Raw genomic sequence first — 21,888 nt, forward strand, 5'->3', positions numbered from 1 at the left:
TCACCGAACTAGGATAAAGGAGCGTTAGAATGGGAGGCCACAAATTCAGGTGTCTCAGGAAAAATTTTTAACCTTTGTAGTCGCAAAAAAGCTGGAACTCTTATCTTGCTATCGTGCTTTATGTCAGAGGGTATTTACAATTAAGGAGTGGGGAAGTGGCTTACAGGACCTTGACTCTGGGAGGTTCTCCAAAATACTGCAGCCTCGAAAGCAAGCTCTTGAAAAGTTAACCCGCCATTAAGTAGATAGCACTTTTGTCTGGGGGAACTTAATAAAATGGCGTTTGCTGGAGTCTCACAAAGACCTTGCAAACTGGTCAGCATTAACTGATTGTGTGAGCGCCCTCGCCAGATCTCGTTTCGCCTGCACCCACAGGGCTTAAACCACATTCAGAGGCGTCCGCCTGCCTGCCTGCCTGCCCACCCGGGAGGGGTGAGACTTGAGAGGTACTTTTAAGAGTGATTAAATGAAGACTCAAACGAGCCCTGGTGGTGAGGCCGAACTGAGCGCCGAATGGCTCAGCCCGGACACTTGTTGAGCCGCAGGACTCTGCGAAAGCGTTGCCACCTAACCACTGTAAAGACAGCCCCTGAAGAGGGCCAAAATGGCGACGGGCTCCTCTTGGCACAGCCCTGTTCCCTCCCTGACGACTGGCGGCTCTAGTAACGCCCATTGGCCAAGTTGGAGGCGGTGCCTGGATTCCCCCGCCGCCTCATTGGACTGAGTAACTGAGGGAGACGCCAGTTCTCCTCTGCCCACTCTAAGTTCCCGCCCTCAGAATGCACAGGGCGTTTAATTGGCTTTTAGTTCACGTCAATTTACGTCCTAGCCTGTCTCTTTTCAGTGTTAATCCAATCATAAATTTCCTGGCTGCCCGCCTGATTTCTGATTGGTTTTGATCGGCTTCATCCTATCCCATTCCTGTCTACTTCTTACCTCCTCCCACCAGTACTTTGCCCAGGCACGTCCAGGGTTCTGGTTGGTCGTTGTTCTGTCACTCCAATAAAAGCTCTTCCTATCCCTACTACTCAGGGAGCCCGCCTGGCAGTTGACTGGTTTCTTTCCAAAGCCTATCATCTCTAGTTCCCGCCCATCTTCACTTCCTGCATGTTTCATTGGTCTTTAAAACTGAGAGGGCGCTCTTTCAGGGCGGACACCACGCACGCAACTTTGTCTTACACGCCTTAGAGAGCAACTGAGTCTTTCCATTGGGTCATCTGCCCGTCTTTCTTCTGCAAATCCCTCCTTTCTCCCTCCCTCATTGGGCGGGGCAGCAGTGAAGGGGCGGGGCCTAGGCTGGGCTTGTGGCGCTCTGCTCCCTCCTCCTTACCCCCCCCCTCCCTGTCCGGTCCGGGTTCGCTTGCCTCGTCAGCGTCCGCGTTTTTCCTGGCCCCCCCCAACCCCCCCGGCAGGACCCCCTTGAGCTCATCCCTCAGCTGCCACCATGAGCGGTAAGGATGAGTCCACTCCAAGCTTAGGGGTGGGAGGGAAGTGAGGGGGCGCGCGCGAGGGCCGACCGGGCGGTCCCCGCCGTGAGGGGGGGCGGGCGGGAGGCGGCGGCGGCGGCCTTGGTCCCGCCCGGGGCGGAGGGAAGGGAGGGAGAAGGGGCAGTGGCGGGGCCTCCGAGGAGGAGGGGGATGGGCCGCCCGCCCCGGGGGAGGGGGCAGCGTGGCCTCGCCCGCCCCCTGCCCGCCCCGGCCACGGGGGACGGGCTTTACCCCCCACTACTCGGCCGCCCGCCTGAGGCTCCTCCTGCCGGGGGTTGGAGCCGCGGGGGCGGCCCGAGCAGTGCAGGCCCCGCCCGTGCCAACCGCCTCCCTGGTCCGCCCTCTGGTCGCCGCCGGCCCCAAGGCCCTCCCCAACCCCCCCTACATTACCCCTCCCCCCCGGTAGATTACCCCTCCCCCCTACCGTCCCGCCCTTTCCACGCCCCTCACCCCGAAACCGCCCTTTCCCTCAAGGGCCCGCTCTCTGTCAGCCCTGAAACCTACTGATTTCTAACCACTGGACCCCTTTAGCCCCTTACTAGTGTTAGAAATGATTCCCCACTCAAAACTTTTTATCTGTTCTTTTCCCCTTTCTCCTCCTCACCTCATGTTACTTTTTACACTTGGATTTTTCTCTTTCTCCGTCTCCTTTGACCCTAATTTTAGCAAGCTTTCCATCCACCCACATGTTGTTTTGTGTCTTACCTATCCTTATTTTTTTTCCCCAGGATACTTTCACTAAACTCTTTCAAACATGCCAACAGACCTTCACATTTTCTATACCACAAGCATCTTCTCAGTGTTTTCTGAGTTTAATTTTGTGCAAGGGAGAATTGAGGCCCAGTTTTGGCACCACCGAGCCTAGTTCACGTCCTACTCGTCCTACAACTGTCCCTTATCCCCCAATCCTCTTTTTTTTTTTTTTTTTTTTACACTGGTGCCTTTCACCTCCCTGTTAGTCATTTCTGTTTCATCATAGCCTGTTTAACCTTTCCTCACTTTATTCTTTTCCTTCCCCCAACTTTAAGTTATCTTTTTCTTTTTAGACCAAGATCACTCCATGGATGAAATGACAGCTGTGGTGAAGATTGAAAAAGGAGTTGGTGGCAATAATGGGGGCAATGGTAATGGTGGTGGTGCCTTTTCTCAGGCTCGAAGCAGCAGCACTGGCAGTAGCAGCAGCAGTGGAGGAGGAGGAGGGCAGGTAAGTGATGATTTGGACAGAGTGAGGAAGGTGTTGAGAGGATGTAGATATTCTTAGGTGATTGTCTTTTCACGGAAGAATTTTTAGGAAAGTGCTAAACCATTTTATAGATTGGGAAGTAAGCACAGAGACAGGTGACTTGAAGATCCCCAAAGATGAGAATTTCAGTAGTACAGACAGGTCAGGTTTTTGTTTTTTTTATTTATTTGGGTTTTTTTTTCCTCTTTATTTGTCTGCATTGTTTGGCTGGTTGGTTTTTTTTGTATAGTGCCCCCTGGGCTGGTAGTTGGGTGTCATTAAACTCCCTCCTTTCCTCTCCCTTATTTCTGTCCAGGAATCCCAGCCATCCCCTTTGGCTCTGCTGGCAGCAACTTGCAGCAGAATTGAGTCACCCAATGAAAACAGCAACAACTCCCAGGGCCCAAGCCAGTCAGGGGGCACAGGTGAGCTTGACCTCACAGCCACACAACTCTCCCAGGGTGCCAATGGCTGGCAGATCATCTCTTCCTCCTCTGGGGCCACCCCTACCTCAAAGGAACAGAGTGGCAGCAGTACCAATGGCAACAGTGGCAGTGAGTCTTCCAAGAATCGCACGGTCTCTGGTGGGCAGTATGTTGTGGCTGCCACCTCCAACCTACAGAACCAGCAAGTCCTGACAGGACTACCTGGAGTGATGCCTAATATTCAGTATCAAGTAATCCCACAGTTCCAGACTGTTGATGGGCAACAGCTGCAGTTTGCTGCCACTGGGGCCCAAGTGCAGCAGGATGGTTCAGGTCAGATACAGATCATACCAGGTGCAAACCAGCAGATCATCACAAATCGAGGAAGTGGAGGCAACATCATTGCTGCTATGCCAAATCTACTCCAGCAGGCTGTCCCCCTCCAAGGCCTGGCTAATAATGTACTCTCAGGACAGACTCAGTATGTGACCAACGTACCAGTGGCCCTGAATGGGAATATCACCTTGCTACCTGTCAACAGCGTTTCTGCAGCTACCTTGACTCCTAGCTCTCAGGCAGTCACGATCAGCAGCTCTGGGTCCCAGGAGAGTGGCTCACAGCCTGTCACCTCAGGGACTGCCATCAGTTCTGCCAGTTTGGTATCATCACAAGCCAGTTCCAGCTCCTTTTTCACCAATGCCAATAGCTACTCAACAACTACTACCACCAGCAACATGGGAATTATGAACTTTACCACCAGCGGATCAGCAGGGACCAACTCTCAAGGCCAGACACCGCAGAGGGTCAGTGGGCTACAGGGGTCTGATGCTCTGAACATCCAGCAAAACCAGACATCTGGAGGCTCACTGCAGGCAAGTCAACAGAAGGAGGGAGAGCAAAACCAGCAGACACAGCAACAGCAACAAATTCTTATCCAGCCTCAGTTAGTTCAGGGGGGACAGGCCCTCCAGGCCCTCCAAGCAGCCCCATTGTCTGGGCAGACCTTTACAACTCAAGCTATCTCCCAGGAAACCCTCCAGAACCTTCAGCTTCAGGCTGTTCCAAACTCTGGCCCCATCATCATCCGGACACCAACAGTGGGGCCCAATGGACAGGTCAGTTGGCAGACTCTTCAGCTGCAGAACCTCCAAGTTCAGAACCCACAGGCCCAGACAATCACCTTGGCCCCAATGCAGGGTGTTTCCTTGGGGCAGACCAGCAGCAGCAGTACCACCCTTACACCCATTGCCTCAGCTGCCTCCATCCCTGCCGGCACAGTCACTGTGAATGCTGCTCAACTCTCCTCCATGCCTGGCCTCCAGACCATTAACCTCAGCGCATTGGGTGCCTCAGGAATCCAGGTGCACCAGCTTCCAAGCCTGCCCTTGGCTATCGCAAATGCCTCAGGTAAGGCTTCAATCTTTTGCATTTATTTCCGGAACTACCTAGCATCTCAGCTGAAACTATTGAGTCTAACGAAGGGAGTAGAACCTTTTGAGGGTAACAGTTTCTTGAGAGCAAGTCAGTTAGAGAAACAGCAATGATTCTCTTTAAATCATTTGAAATTGACATGATGGAAACTTTTTTATTTCTTCAGGTAATCAGATGAGAAAGGAGCACTTCTGGGCAATGTTCTTGGGGGTCTCTGTACTTCCAGTGCCTTTGGTGCTACGGAACAAGGGTTGGCAAACTTTTTCTGTAAAAGGCCAGATAGTAAATATTTCAGGCCTTGTGGGCTACATGTGATCTCTGTTACAGGTACTTTTTTGTTTGTTTTTTACAACCCTTTAAAAATGTAAAACTGTTCTTACCTTGAAGGCTTTATTTGGCCTGGGGGCTTACTCCTGTGGATAGGAAGTTATTATAAACTTAACCTATTTTTAGGACAGTAAGTCATCAGATATTTCTCGTGAATTGTAAGCAAGGGAACTGTGATACAATGGATTCCAAAGGATTTTTCAACAAAATAAGTTCCCTGGTTAATCTTTAGTTAACCAGAGTAACCTATCCTCTGAGCAAGCTGGTTAATCAAGGTTTAATTTTTTAAAATTCTACTTACCTTGAAAGTACTAATTTTTTTTCTAATGTATATTTGTAATAAGTTTCCTAGGTGATTCTCATACTGCCTAGGTAAGAGGAGCACTTCCTAGGTTGCTTTGAAAGTAGTGAATGGTTGAAAAGGGAGGGGAGAAAAAAAGAAAAAGGAGGGGAAAGAAAAGGAGTGGGGCTTGGAATGGAGTTGGGAGGTGGAGTTGAGAGGAGTTAGGAATAAGGAGAACTTTGTAGGGGAAAAAGAGTCGTCAGGGAAAAAGTATATATTAGAATGTATGTTGAGTCAGTTAACGCTACTATTCAGTCATTTATTTTGAACTGTGTTCACTGTTGGTTAATTTGAAATTTAAAACATCTTTTTAAAAAGGTAAAAGTTCATTTAGAATTTGTCATTTTAAATTCCATTGTCACAGAACTAATCTTAAATAAAGCACAATAAGGATACATATACATTTTTATATTCTGGCATGATATGTAGAAATGATGGGAAATAGCTTAATACCACTGAACATCTACTTCTGTTGGAGTATGTGTAGGTTTATTAATTGTTTACTTTTATTATAGTGTCCTCATTCCGTTTAGGCTGGTTCTTATGTAAGAGAGGATAACAAATAGGCAACCATATTTCCTGCCTCCTGCAGTTAAGGAAAATCCGTGGCGGGGTGGTCTGCTCACATTCCCTAACTTTCTACCATTCTTGTAGCATGTTTAAAATGACTACATTTTGAGCCTTAAGACTAATTTTCTTAGTGAATTGGAGATCATGTAATAGAAAGAGCTGGAAGGGACCTGAGAAATCATCTTATACAACTGCCTTTCTAGATGAGGACTTTGAGATACTGAGAAGCACTTTAGTGATGAGACTGCTTGCCATTAGTTCTAGTCTGATGCGTTACCTGTTAATTTTAACTTGGGAAGTGAGAAATCCTTTAGATTGTTAAAAATGTGTTAGAAAAGGTATCTTTGTTTCTTTGAAATTTAATGCTCTAGAGTTGGCGAGTGTTTTATAGGCTAAGAATTTGGGAGTAGAAATGGGAAAAGTTTAATAAAACCTGAACCCTACAGCCTGGAGAATTAGACACTTTCTAGGTAATCTACATTTGTGTATTTTCTCTTTGCTCTTAGGTTGTTGTATCCAGCAGTTTTGCTCTTCACAGGAAAGCAAAGCTGCGATTGTTCCAGTTAGTGTTAATTTGCAACTTTTAAAAGGTTTATAACTTAAGCCCTAAAGAACAGTTATGAAGGCACTCTCATTGCTAAATCATACTCTGGAGAAGTCTGCCATTTAATATGTCATAGGATAGAGCTACCTAGCTGTTATTGATGGTCTCTGAGCTTAGAAAATGCATGCCTTTCTGTAAGGTAGCAGCAGCGTGACATTGCTAAGGAGAGAATGAGGCTCTGAAAGGCCATTTTGTGAGAGTTGAGATTGCTTGCTTCATTAATAGTGGTTTCTGAAGATACAGGTTTCCTCCTTTCTGGTTTGTCAAACTTGTGCAACGTTTTTTCCCCCCTTCAATTGATCTGACTTTATCCTTAATGAAAGATAATAAAATCATTTCCTGGAATCTTAGTGCTCTTTATCTGTTGCCTGGCTGCTACAAAGCCTCTCATTTTACTCCCTTTTCTGGTATATAGTTATTTTGGAAAAACAACCTCTTGGCAGTATGATGTAGTGGAAAGAGCCTTGGATGTGAAATCATGTTGTAAGATACAGATAAGTAGGTAGATAGCACTCTGCAAAGTGAGACATTATTATTACTTGGTTGTGGAAGACTGCAGCTTCCATGGTGTGCACTTAGTCTGTTTACATTTTTATTATTTTTAAAAATCTTCTAACCTCTCCTGTTGACTTTCACTGTTTACTTTTTTTGCTGAATATACACGCAAAGGCACAAACTTAGAACCAAAATAAGCCAGCCATCTCTGTATTCCTGTTTTTCGTGGCTCTGCCCCTGGTGGGTGGTAGTGAGGAAGGGACCACCCAGTAAACTGAGTTTAGTTTCCAGACAGTGAAATTATCTATGGGCTCTTAGTTTTTGTTGTTGTTGTTGAAGTTAGTAGCTTTTTCTTTTTTTTATCAACACCCTTTCCCCCTTTTCAGCACCCTTTCTTCTCATTTTGTAGTCATACTCTCATAGATCTAGGTTTTTTGTTTGTTTTAAGCTTAAAGCTTCACATTTTTTGTCAGTCACTGCTAAATCCAGAAAACTTCCCCCAGGTTGAGGAGGGGCCGGTTTTGAAAGACTGAGTTTGGATAACTTCGTGGGAGTTCTTCCTAATAAAGAGTGCAGGGCTGGGCTTTGGCAGGAGAATAAAACATATTTTCTTGATGGCTATAATTCACTCAAGAAGCAAATTTCAGACTCACATCTGCTCAGTTTTATCGAGGTTAGGAAAATGCCTCCTCTTAGAAGTTAAGTTGAATGTGATACCAGAGTTGGTTTGCCAACAGTGTCGCTAAACTTGGGGTCAGATTGCTGAGACCTAATTTGTTAAAAAAAAAGTTGTGTTTTAGACTAGTGCATTTGAACATTAGTGATAAGTAGGTTTAGATGATTTAAATGTGTTCAAAATTACCATTCTAGTGCAAAAAGGTCATAGAAGAGAATTTTGTTTTAAAATATGCTTTTATCAAATACAGCATCAAATGTTTTTGCATCATTTGCTTTCTTTCTAATATTATACTTGATTCTTCGAGTGTAAGTGCTTTTTCATTGAGTTCAGTTTTAAGTAGAAAAGGTCTTCTTTAAAACCTAGGTGCCTTGATGATTTGAAACCACTGAGAAGGCAGTCTTCAGACCTTTTCAGTTGCTCCTATTTATTCATTCCAGTGGCTTTCTGTAAATGACGTCATTGTTAAATCACGTTGCATTGTGTAATGTGGCCATTTTAGTTCTTAATAACAAGAGCACAAGGGTGCCTAGTGTTTCAGAAGTTAGTATCTCTTCTGTTCTTTTATCTCCTTTTCTGTTTGTTCTACTTTGTAAAGTAACATGTAAGTGTTGCCACTAGAAATTTAGTTCTTCTTGTTCCTTGCTAATTGTTTTGTTTTCCTCCTTGAAAATGTTTTAAAATGTAAGGTGAACATCTGTAGAAAAGTTTTATTACATAATGCTTTGTAAGTTATCGATTGGGTATCTATAAACATTAATAGATAATAATTAGTTGATTTTTTTTAATTTGCTGCTTAACTGAAAAACAAGCATATTTTTATATTTCTTGTGTCACAACAGTACTATCCTTTTCTCTGACATTTAGCATTATTATATGGGCCCTGGTGTGCTGAAGCATTATTTTAAAAGGTATTATGACCACACTGTGGGTAAGTTGTTAGTACTGTTAGATTTTAATAATTGGTCCCTTTAGAAGACCCTGAAAAAGTTACTGAAGAAAGTTATTTTCTTCAGAGTTGATTGCAAATCTGGGCTGTAATTTGAATTTGTACTTTTGCTCCAGTGTTTTTTAAACTCTGAGTGGCTTATGGAAACTGGGAAGTTTTACTTGTTTGACAAGTTTGGATGTGCCTATCTAATTTAGTATGAATTTTCTCACCCTATATGTACAAAATAAATAATAGTTTAACGATTTCGAAGAAGGGGTTAAAATATAAAATACTCAGGTCAAGACAAAGACTTGCCCTTTACAAAATGAGAGAACTCAGTTAAAATCTACATCTCTGAAAAAAATTTGATGGTTTTCATAGAAAATCAGATGTTTGCTGCAAATAATTTAAATACGGTTACATGCTGCTGAGATGGATCTTTTCAAATTATTCCGTATGTTCTTCATTGACTTGACATTGGATTGCTTAGAAGTTACAGCTCTTTGCAAACACAGTACAATTAAACCAGACTGTCCATGTTAATAGCAGTTAAACGGCACGTTGCTGGAGCTGGAAACCCTCATCATCTCCAGTACCCATCTTTTGACAGCCTAAGGTGTAGCAAGATTCGGTGAGTTGCCGAAAGTCACTGACAGAATTTAGAGTGACAGAGATATTTTGACTCTCAGATCAATATCCTTTCCACTATATTACTACTTTCTTATCTTTTACTAGGACTTCTTTCAAGTAGGAAAATGAATTTTGTTTTTTGACCCAGTTCAGTTATTTTGAAGTGTTAAATTTGTAACTTAAGACAAATAATAGAAAAAAAGGACAAAAGGCATGGTTAATCAACAGCCTCTTTATAAACTTTGTTATGGATCAAAATTCATTGTAACCAGAGCAATTAATTTGAATTTATTAAATCTGTAATTATAGTCAATGATATGATCAACACATTAGGAAGAAAGAAGCAAGACGGCAAAAGAGAAATCAGTGACTTACATAATCATAAGCAGTTTTTGAAAACATGAAGGTCAGCTGTGTCATACTGGGGTGAGGGAGTATTACTCTCTTCTTCCCGCTTTCCCTCTACAGTTAGGAAGATGCGATCTGTTTCCCTGACTGTTCCTTTCTTATTTTCACCCTGAAGTGCTTAAGACATTTTTATAGCAAACTTAGGTGTATTTAAAAAAAATTATCCTGATGTATTTGGGGATATCATTTAACAACCCTTTGAGATACTGCATATGGCCCGATTTTATCCAGGTTCTACATAGACAATGCATGATATTTCTTTTTTTTTTTTTTATTGAGTTATAGTCTGATATTTCTTATAGTCATCGGTGATATATCTGAAAATACTCTGCTTAGAATTCTTTGCCAATTTCTTGCACTCATGGAAAAATGTATTTTAATTTTATGCAGACCATTTTTCTTAAACAAGACAAAAAGCTCTTAACTCTGACACATAATAAATGCTCAACAAATTTTGCTAAACTTGTCTACGAATGAAGCATCAAAACTGGAACCCATTTCCACTGTTAACACTTTTGTATATAACTCTAAAGCCTGTTGGGGGCAATTATATTACTAAGTACACTGGTGTCTAGTAAATGCCTACGTAAGTTAGGCTCTTGAAATTCATGGAAACAAATAATATGGTCCCTTGCCTTCTTGGAGCTGTAGTTTCTATTGTGCTGTAGTTACCTACACTTGGTGCATTTTAGAGGGGACCATTTTTCACACAGCTAATCCTAGGGGTTGCAGCAAATATATGAAATAATAGGGTCCCACAGTATTTTGGACTATAGTCTCCTGGTACTGTGTTATATATTGTCAGGTTATTTATTTTTAATTAAGAGTGCATGCAGAAGCAGATGCATGGAAATAGGGAAGAGATTTGCATAAATATTGTGATGTACTTAATGGTATTTTTGTTTGGTCACTGTTAAATCCCCAGCATTTATGTATTTTTACGGAAAATTTGTTTAAAATGAAAGAATATCCAAAGTAATCTAGTTATTTTTCTAAACAATTATTCTTAATTGTTGTTAAAAACACATGAAATTTACTGTCTTAACCATTTTTAAGTATACAGTTTAAGTATATTCGTATTGTTATGCAACAGATCGCTACAACTTTTTTTATCATACAAAACTGAAACTCTGTACCCATTACACTCCTTATTTCCGCCTCCTCCGGGTCTGTTGCAACTGTTATTCTACTTTGTATTTTTATGAATTTGTCTACTTTAGATATATTATGTAAGTGGAATCGCAGAGTATTTGTCTTTTGTGACTAACTTATTTCACTTAGCATAATGTCTTATAAGCTCATTCATATTGTAGCATGTGACTGGATTTCCTTTCTTTCTTTTTTTTTTTTTTTTTTTTTTTTTTGAGTAAAGGTAGATTTATTTAGAGATACATACTGCATACATAATGCATTCCCATTATTGATGCTGCTGGGAGAAGCTTCAAAAGATGGAGCTGGGGAGATGATGGGGTTCTCACAGAGAAAGCTGTGGCATAGCCTGACCACTGAGTGTAAGGCAAGAGAAAGGCAAGTAAAGAGGTGTGGGAATTGGATGCTCAGGTTAAAGTAAAAGTAGGTACACACTCCATAGACAGAGTAAGGGCCGTCTCTGAAGAGGAGGGAGCCAAAAAGGGCCTGGGTTTCCTTCCTTTTTAGGGCTGAATAATATTCCATTGTATGTTAATACTGCATTTTCTTTATCCATTCATATGTAATGGACATTTGGGTTGCTTCAACTTCTTGGCTATTGTGAATAGTGCTGATGGGAACTTGGGTGTGCAAATATCTCTTCGAGATCCTGCTTTCAGTTCTTTCTTTTGGATAAATACCCAGAAGTAGGATTGCTGGATCATATGGTAATTCTATTTTAATTTTTTTGAGGAAATTATATTTTGTAACTTTGCTTTTACTTCTATAAATAAACATTTTTAAAAAGTACATTTTTATACTATATTTTTAGTCAGAACTACATTTTAAGCTTTTCTATCTGAGCAGTTTTTTTAAACAAAATTACTTTCAAATTTCCTAATCTAACAGAGCAAGATCATGAAAACAATATAGCTGATATCTGGCTGCTTTTACATTATTTAAATCTTGGATACTTGTGAAGTAAAGTGCTTAAAATGTAGCTCAGGGATTGAGATTTGAGACAGGACTTACTGCTGTTTAGGATTATACATGAAAAATTGTCATGATACACAATGTGTTTGAGCATGTTTTTAAAGATAAATTATTCTTAGGTAACTAGTAATTGCTTACCTCCTTGTTTTAATTACTTATGTATAAAAGAATACAGAAAGCAAAGATGGCTTCTTGTTGGCAAGCAGTTCCCTTTTGGGAATTAATTCAGTGACCCCCCCCCGCCCCCGAGCCCCAGAAAATGGCAGTTGTCCTCTCATCGCAGTCAGTGGATATCCTTGTATAGGATATACAAGGATAGATATTTAGGAAACTGCAGCATGGCCAAGCATCTTGGTGAAGTGGTAATTAATCTTTTAGTCAAATACCTGGTCACAGCTGTCTTAATTAAAGCACTAACATATCATGACATTGTAATATTTTTAATTGAAATGTGAAGCAAATTCAGATGTATTCAGACTTAAATTACTGATGGTTCTTTGATTAATTCCTGAAAACATACTGATGACTAATTGGCTTAAGACTTAAAAATTTTATTGCAATAACTAGAATGGAGACATTATAAAATATTATCATACTACATTATCTAGATGTGTCTTACTATAAAAATTTAGGAAATAAGTATTTAAACTTTAAAGAAATAGGCACATGTAATAGGGGTTACATGAAATAGGCACCTTCGTTTCATGTACATGTTTATTAGTATTGAAAATTTTTACTCTGTTAGGTTTTAATCATTGCTTTGCTTGGCAAAGGAATTTGCTGCTGTTGAAAAGTAGTACCAGCGAAGAAATTTCCAAAAAGCTAAACATCAGACTTATAGCAAACCTTTCATTTTGTTTAGCTCCCCTAAAGCCTCAGTACTATAGATAGCATTGTCCAGAATTATTCTCTTAATGAGATTATTTCTGAAGGACTAATGTTGTATCATCTGAAGACCCACTCATAAAGGCAAGGGTTTCCAGGACCACAGAAGGGGATTGTTTAGAGATGCCTGGCATTTGCTCAGCATGCTCTACAATATTGTACCTAGAGGAAACATAAATACAAGGGTTATGTTTGGAAGACATAAGCTTCTGTTCAATTAAGAAGTCAAGTTCAGAGGCTTTTCTGGTTCTGGTTCAAAACCACCTTCAGGCCCATGCAGCTGCCTTCTAAAACCTGAAATGGAGGCTGATAATGAAACCTACTCCTGCACATGAATGGTTCTGTTTATAAGTGAATCCATATTGTGTTATGTCTCCTGTTTTTCTATACCCCACTCCACATTTACCCCTCTTTCTTTCTTTCTTTCTTTCTTTCTTTCTTTCTTTTAAATTTTTACTAAAGTGTAGTCAGTTTACAATGTTGTGTCAGTTTCTGGTGTACAGCACTATACTTCAGTCATATAGGAATATACATATATTCATTTTCATATTCTTGTTAACCATAAGTTACTGTAAGATATTGAATATAGTTCCTTGTGCTATACAGTATAAACTTGTTTATCTGTTTTATATATAGTAGTTAGTATCTGCAAATCTTGAACTCCAATTTATCCCTTCCCACCCCTACCCCTATTTTTCTAGTCTCCTGTGAGACATTGGTACTATGAACAAACTCAGGAGCTTGCTCAAGAATACTGTTTGTTACGCTGCTGTTAGGAGGGAAAATGAAATGACTATTTGAAAGTACGATATAAAAATCCACAAAACTGTTGGGAAGTTGGGAACAGTTGTTGGGAAAAGTTTTTCTGCTTGGCTAATACTCTTTTGGATGGGAAGTTATAGATGACTGACTATAACTGGGATCTTAAAAAAAAACTGGGATCTTAAAGCCAAAATACTGTGTGCGTGTGTTTTTTTTTTAATGTATTATTTTTGCAGATGAACATGTCTCACACCCTGTATAAGGTTGAATGGTTTAGCTGTGAGTGTACTCTTTAATCTGATGGATGAAATAACTCCAGCTCTGAAACTAGCAGTAATTGGAAATCCTTTGTGAAAGGAAAAGGAAGTTTGTCCTGAATGAGATATTTAATATGGACAGGGTAGAGACACACTAGGATCCAAATCATAACTTTACTTCTTACTGGCTGTGTGATTTAGGGGAAGTTCTTCATCCTCTCTGAGCTGAGATTTCTTTATTTGTAAAAAGGGGTTAGTATTAATAAATGAGGTAGATAACATGTAAGAGCACATAAACAAGTGCTCAACACATATCAGAGACTATGTCTCTGTAATTAAAGTTCCATCCCTGTAGTTCTCCCATCCAGTTAAAGGTAGGATTTTAATGACTTAGTTGAAGGCTACTCTTTCTTGTTGTTGTGTGCAGACCTTCATATTCTTTCTTGCCCAATATAGTCCTTGTCCACTGTTGTGAGCCTTAAACTACCACAACTACCAAAGGAAGTAAATTCCAGCTAGTATGCTTTGTTCTTTCATAAACCATTCTGGTATAAATAGTAGTTGACAATAGAGGTTTTTAGAATTACCCGTGGATTTTGTTTCTTTATCTCTCTTTGGCCTGGTTATGAAGTTGATACAGACTCTTTGCTAGAAAAACATTCTCCTTGATGAACACTTTAGCACTCCATCTAATGATACTGGGTTTCTCAATTTCTGTTTCAGTGAATTATTTTTCTGTTCCTATTTTCTTAAGAGTTGTTTGGTTTTCTGTACATTAAAACAATTTTGGTTTTTCCTTTTACCTTTCTAGAACTTGGTTTTACTAAATCACTTTTACTTCCTTTTCTACTCTCAGCTAATTCTTGTCTCACCTATCACATCAGCCCCTGCAAAAAAAAAAAAAAAACACTTAACACTTCAAAAATGATTATGAAATAATTTGAGACATGTAGGCAGGTATAAAGGATAACACAAATGGATATTCTTTTACCCATATCCCAGTTGATGAAACAATACATTGCAAATATTATTAAAGTTCACAAAATATGTCTGCCCTTTTAAAATTTTTTAAAATTTCTGCTGAATTATGTGGTTTTATCAAGTAATGGTTGTTTTGGTTGTGTGTTTGTACGCACTAGCTTGTTTTAATCTTCTGTTGCAAAAGGAAAATAGAAAGTTAAGAAACTGATAGGTCTGAACTGACTAATTAGTAGTTTTGGGATTTCTTGACTTCTGTTCATCTACAGAACAAGGATTATATCTGCTCAATTCTTTGGAATGATGTAGATTCATAGATTTTTAAAAATTTTTTATTTATTTATTTTACAATATCTTTTTTTTAATTGAAGTAGAGTTGATGTACAATATTATATTTACAGGTATACAATATAGTGATTCACAATTTTTCAAGTTTGTACACCATTTATAGTTATTATAAAATATTGGCTATATTCCCCATGTTATACAATATGTCCTTGTAGCATATTTTATACCTGATAGTTTGTGCTTTTTAACCTCCACCTCCATCTTGCCCCTCCCGCTTCCCTCTCCCCAATGGTAACCACTAGTTTCTTCTCTACATCTTAGATTCATAGATGTTAACTGCTCTTTGTACAATTTTAGTTACATCCGTGTTTTAGATCTTAAATGTGTATAGGGCAGGAACCACCTCTGTTTTTCTTTATATGGGGCTTGTTTGATACCATAAACATGGAAGTGCAGAATAAATGATCTAAAGAGAGAACACTGGTTGCTGACAAAGGCTGCTGATGTAAATTACAGTTCAGTGTGGGAAGTGGGAAAATTCAAAGCATTCACCTTATGAAGCTCTATAGGCTGAAATTAGAAAACTTATCTTTGAGGATAAGAAAAACATTTAAAATATATTTTTAAGTAACTTGTTTAAGTGATATTGGTAAAGGCATTAAACAATGCAGATAATACTGCAAGTAAAGTAAAAATTAATTGAAATTTATCCAAAGATAATCACTGTTGAAATTGTGGTGATCATCCTTTGAGCTATCTTTTTGTACTTTTGTGTACAATTTACAAAGAAATCTGTATTTTGTTTTATTAATACTTAAATAGGACCATACCATCCCCAATGCTTCATGATCTTATTGTCACTGAACAATGTATCATAAACATCTTTTCCGTAAATAATAATAAATACACATCTGCATCATCATTTTAAATGATTGTATGGGAATTCCATAGTATGTTTGTACTAGGATATGCTTAACCCTACTGATAAAATTTTTTTTCCTAAAACTTCATTGTTGTAAGCAATGCTTTGATGAACATCCTTGTTCATACTTTTTATTTTTTAATTTTTTTACTTTTTACTTCTTTTTTTTTTCTCATTCATACTTTTTAGGTTAAAATTCTATAAGCAAGCAATTCTACTCCTAGGTATATTTCTAAGAGAAATGAAAGTGTATGTCCACACAGAATCTTGTACACAAATGTTTATAGCAGCACTATTCATAATAGCCAAAAGGTGGAAACAACCTAAATGTCCAATGGATAAACAAAAGTATATCCTTTTGGTGGAATATTATTCAGTCGTTAAAAAGCAGCCAGATAGTGATACATGCTACAATGTGAGATAACCTAGAAAATAGTCTGCCAAGTTAAAGAAGCCAGACAAAGAAGGTCACATATCATTCTGTTTATGTGAAGTATCTAGAATAGGAAAATCCATAAAGACAGTGGTTGCCAGGGGATGGGGTGATGGGAGACTGGGGAGTGATTCCTTAATGAGTATAGGGGTTTTTCTGGGGTGATGAAAGTTTTGAAAGTAGAGGGAGGTTTTGAAAGTAGAGGGAGGAAAGTAGTTGCACAACATTGTGAATGCATTAAATACCACTGAATTTTATACTTTAAAATAGGTAATTGTGTGTGAATTGGTCCTCAAAAAAAATTTCTAAGCATTAGTGGTCAAAAGTTTTATACATTTAATGTTTTGTTATTTATAGCTAAACAGTTTCAGAAAGCTAGCAATTTATTGCTTTAAATTTTATTATTTTGTATGTGTGTTTTGGCTGTTTTATTTTCTTTTTTGATGTACAACATAATGTTCTAGTCATACGTATATATACATATATTCCTTTTCATATTATTTTTAAATCTTTTATTTCATTTTTATCATATTCTTTTTCATTATAGGTTACTACAAGATACTGAATATAATTCCCTTTGCTGTACAATAGAAACTTGTTGTTTATCTATTTTATATATAGTAGTTAGTATCTACAGATCTTGAACTCCCAATTTATCCCTTCCCACTCCCTCTTTCCCCCTGGTAACCATAACTTTGTTTTCTATGTCTGTGAGTCTGTTTCTGTTTTGTAAATAAGTTCATTTGTCTTTTTTTTTAGATTCCACATATAAGTCATATCATATGGTATTTTTCAGAAAGCTAGGACTTTATACTACCATTGATAATCAATCTTTGCCAGTATGATCTGGGGAAAAAAGGTACTTGCTTTAATTAGCACTGTCTGATTATTAGGGAATTAAATATATTTTCATTTATTATTTGCATTTTTTTCTCATTTTTGAGTTGCCTGTTTTCATTTTATTATTTTTCTGGTACTTTGTTTTAATAACTCTTCCTTTATGAAAGTTGTAATATTTTCCCTCATTACTACTTAAAATTTTTTTCCCAATTAGTCTCTTATTCTTCCAGGTGAATTGGACACATTTTGTCAGTTTCCCCTAATAAATTCTTCTGGAATTTTTTTGATTGACTCATATTATAGTTTCATTATTTTCTTATTGATCCTACATATTTTTTTACCAAGTTTAAGCTTAGTATTTTACAGTTTTCGTTGCTGTTGCTAATAGGATCTTTTCTTCTGTTTTATTTCTAACTGGCTCTGATTTGTGTATAGGAAGCCTATTGACTTATGTGCATTAGTTTTATAATGGCTATCTTACTGTAATCTTATTTCTTTCAATAGTTTTCAGTGATTTTCTTCAGTGATTTTCCAGGTATACTGTTATGTCATCTACAAATAATTTTACCTACTCCTTTCTAATATTTATACCTCATTTCATTCTTGTCTTGTTAAATAACAGTCGTAATAGTAGGGAATCCTTGTTTTATATCTTACTTTTGAAGAGATGATTTTTCATCACTGCATAGTATTGTCAAGTAGTTTGCACAATTTTTTTCTCTTTTGTCACTCAGGTAGTTTCAAATTTTCCTGTATTTTAAAGATAGAATATAATAGAGCATACAGTTTTCTCATTTTAAATCATTTCCTTAGAATAAGTCCTCAGGAGTTTGCTAGTTTTTATTCATTGCATAATCAGTATTAAAAGAGCAGAGAACAGAAAACTCAAAATATATTAAATAAAATGCATGCATCTGAATTATTCATTGCCGTATTAAGCAAAGTTGAAGGAAAACAATTTAAGAAAAGGAGTACACAAATGCATAAAAGAGCACCTGTTTATTTTTATGGAGTAGCATTTCCATCTTTTATCCTTTTGTCATACTGTCATTGGCAGTTTAAAGCTGTGATGTGTTTTTGTAAGACTGGGTAGAAATGAGAGTATCTGCTTTTAGTGCTTATCTGGTAATCTGGACAAATTAAGACAAGGGAGAGTCTAGATCTTATATTAAAAAGTAGCCTTGGAGTTTATGCCTAGGGAGGGGTTGAAATATCAGCTGTACTGTATCAGATCATATGCTTGTACTAGGGGCTTTACTCATGCATGAACTTAGAGACCCCTGTCATTAAAAGGTACCCAACATGTAATTGCCTATTTACCTGGTCACTTCAGGGATCTCAGGATGGTATGGATCTGCAGTTACTTTTTTAATATTAATTCAGATTTTTATGCTTAATGTTGTTACTGTATTATTACACATAGGTAAAGTTTATTTGTGCAAATTAATAGTAATTGAGGGGAAGATGAAAAAGTGATAATAATGGATATTTTCACCCCCTTTTTGGTTTCCATTATTGTTAACAGTACTATAAATATTTTTTAGAATCTTGTTCACAGAGTATGATAGATGGCTACTATTACTCATTTTTCTTCAGGCCCTGAGGGACAGTCTCTAGGATCTTTCCCATGTACTTCTACTTTGTTTCAGCAGTCTTTCATGCTTTTATTATCACACAACATCTCCTTGCTATATTTTATCCACGAAATTTTCTGAAAACATGAAATTTTATCCACACTGTTTCTCCTTTCCAAATACACTGCATTCAGAACAGTTATTTCTGCATTGCTAATCAACCCCAAGCTATTTTTAATGGGAATTACATGTAATTTGAAAATTCTGATATGATTATCCTTTTTCAATGGTAAATCCAGTGGTTAGAAACTAAATGTTAGATTACTGTGCATTTTATTCTTTGTTTTACAGTATTCTTTTATTGCTGCTGTTTCAGACACTAGTGACTGAATTTGATGTTACAACTCCCCTAGATAAATTCAAAAGAACATATTGTGAGTAGTAAGGGTACATATATATAGAGAGAGAGAGATGGAAGAAAAAAACATTAAAAGTCACATTTAGCTCTCCTTTTATTTTCCTAATATACAGGGATTTATTGAGTACCTCCTAAGTGCCAGGAACAATGCTAGGTATGCTGTATATTAATTTTTATTTTTTAGCATAATATAATTATATCCTTTTTGCCAATGAGGAAAGTAGGACTCAGAGAGGTTACTCAGATAGTAAGTGGTGAAACCAGGATTCATACCTAGATTTTTCCAACTGCACCGTTTAGTGCATTACAGTATACGTAATAGCTCTTACTAACTTTAATCGTCAGAGGCGCTCAGTAATTTAAAATACCAGTTGTTGGATATGCACAGTTTGAAAGTCAGTTAAAAGAACGTGATTTAAAATCCAGTGAGGAAGAAGATGAATTGTGTTCATCTCTCCTTTAATCAGGGAAATGATGGAGGCATGAAATAGTCCAAAATTAGTTTTTTTATCATTCTCTTATTTTATCACCTTACGGTTCTTACTAAACCAAAAGACTATATTCTTTTAACCTTTATGCTTCTCCTCCACAGCTTTTCTCTGGTATATATTATATATTTAAATGGATTTTAAATCATACCAGTATGAATAGCAATCGGTAATTATAACTAGTTTTGGAAGGATGCTTAAGTAAGTCTCTTTCCCAGGAAATCATCACTATTCTGAGAGCTGGAGAAAAAGATAATACAATTCTAATCCATTTCTCTGTCTTAAAAAAAACAATCTTTAGTATGGAATAGTGTTGACAGAGTTGAGAAGTAGGTGAAAGTCTTGAAATTTACAAGAATTTCAGTATATTACTGATAATGATCAAATCTTCAATCTTTAGTTTTCTTGGACATGAAAAATAGAGAAATGTGTACCTTTGGATTCATGGTGGATAATATAAAAACTAAGAGTGTTTAGTAAGGAAACATTACCAAAACTTGGGGAAAAAAATGTAGTTTAATGGAGAGATAGCTGAATTATAGTTCCTCAAATGGCCCCATTTAAAATTTGTGCACACCCTCCCCCCCCCCCTTTTTTCGCTTCAGCCTCTTCCCTGGGAGGGTGGACTTTTAAAACACCCATCTGTCACTTAGATACAGTGACACCTAGTGGTGAGAGAGCCTTTGCCATCATTATGTTGATTGCCCTGTACCTCTTGAAAACTACCCACTTTCTGAGATGGGAAGAACCAGTTGTTAAATCTGTAAAACACTGTTAATATACCAAAAAGTGGGGAGATGCATAGGCTGATTTTTTTTTTTTTTTTTTGCTGTGTAGGTCTTTTTAATGATAAAAGTTGTATAATTACACTACAGAAAGTAAGAGAAAAAGAAAGGAGAAAGGGAAAAACAAAACAAACAGCACTCCTTTATTAGTCACCAATTTAGTGTTGGTTCTACCTTATGTAAATCTTAATGTATGTATTTCTTTAGCATAGCTTTCTTCTTAGTATGCATGTAATGTGTTTCTTGGTTTGTTCAATTATATAGTATAAACATTTTTTCCAAATTGTTATACTTCAGTTAATCATAAACTTTACTGACTGCCTAGTATTCCATCAGGTTACTTTAACAATTTCTTTATTTACATTTTAATCCACTTCTTGTATTGCTGTTGTAAATAATTTGATGAGTGTCTGTTCAAACGACTTTTTCCATAGTTGGATTTTTTTAATGATGAACATTTTAATGGACTCTGACCTTTCCCCGAATAAGTTTTTATGTTTTTGCTTACTAGTGACATTGAATATTTTTCCTTCTGCTTGTTCACAAGTTGTACCAGTTGATTTGTCTACTGGCATAATATTCTTAAGAACTTGGCCTGGGCTCTCTTTTTTTTTTAATAGAGAAATTCATTGTTTTTAAAGTTTACTGAGAATAACTTCCTCAAGCTCTTACTGGCTTTTTCTAATACAGGAGCTTTAATTTTTGTATGTCAAATGAATTCATCTTTTTTCTTGTGATTTCTTTAATGAATTTTTAAAAATGACATAACATAGATCTCTATGCTTTATGCCTTCTAAAAGTTTGATAATTGTTTTCTCTCTTCATATTTAAATATATATGTGTATGCATTTAACTCCTCTACCTTTATTTTTTATTTTATTTAACATGAAAAAATACATGAAGAAGGCAATCCATCATTTAAAGAAAACAGTATTAGTGTTTTTTAATTTCTTGCCAGGCTTTCTTTCAGACATTTTTGTAAACAATTGAACATTATCTACCCAGAATTTTTTTTTGAAATGTGATAAGGGTGGAGATATCTAAAGTTATTTTGAACATATTGTTTGTGTCTGAGCCTCCTGACATCTAGAGCAAAAAAGGCAATTTTGGAGATACATTTTCTCTCTTGTGTGTTATCTCATTAGAGTTTGCCTCCTTGAGTGTAGCATCTAAAATAAGTGTGTGGCACACAGCAGAGGTGCAATAAAGATTTGTTGTATTAAAACAAATAAAAGATAAATATTTTCCTTCTGCCTATTCCTATGGTACCCTCCTCACTCCCTGGCAGTTTAATGTTTTTTCTTTTTAATTTTTCCCCCTTCAAACTCTTTCCTTCTTTTTTCCTCACTTTTTTTTTAAAAATAGTTTTTTAATTTAATTTGCTTTTTAAAATAGTTGTGTTGAGCTGTAATTTATATACTCTATAATTCACCCATTTAAAATGTACAGTTTGGTAGATTTTAGTATATTCACAGAATTGTGAACTACCACAATTTAAATTTAAGAACATCTTTATCACCCCAAAAAGTGACCCATTGCTGTCGTTCCCCGTTCTCACTCCTCATCTCTAGTCCAAGACAACCTAATC

General features: G+C 37.5%; 1 protein-coding gene across 1 annotated transcript in view; it reads left to right on the plus strand.

Moving 5' to 3' along the window:
- Nucleotides 1–1,313: 1,313 nt before the first annotated feature.
- Nucleotides 1,314–21,888, plus strand: part of SP1 (Sp1 transcription factor) — a 36,573-nt gene continuing 15,998 nt past the window's right edge. The window contains exons 1-3 of the mRNA XM_032492959.1: nucleotides 1,314–1,451; nucleotides 2,534–2,691; nucleotides 3,026–4,541. Coding sequence (XP_032348850.1) covers nucleotides 1,445–1,451; nucleotides 2,534–2,691; nucleotides 3,026–4,541 — 1,681 coding nt within the window. The 5' untranslated portion in view covers nucleotides 1,314–1,444. The remainder of the gene's footprint in view (nucleotides 1,452–2,533; nucleotides 2,692–3,025; nucleotides 4,542–21,888) is intronic.

This window comes from Camelus ferus, chromosome 12 (genome assembly GCF_009834535.1).
Source record: "Camelus ferus isolate YT-003-E chromosome 12, BCGSAC_Cfer_1.0, whole genome shotgun sequence".
Taxonomy (NCBI): domain Eukaryota; kingdom Metazoa; phylum Chordata; class Mammalia; order Artiodactyla; family Camelidae; genus Camelus; species Camelus ferus.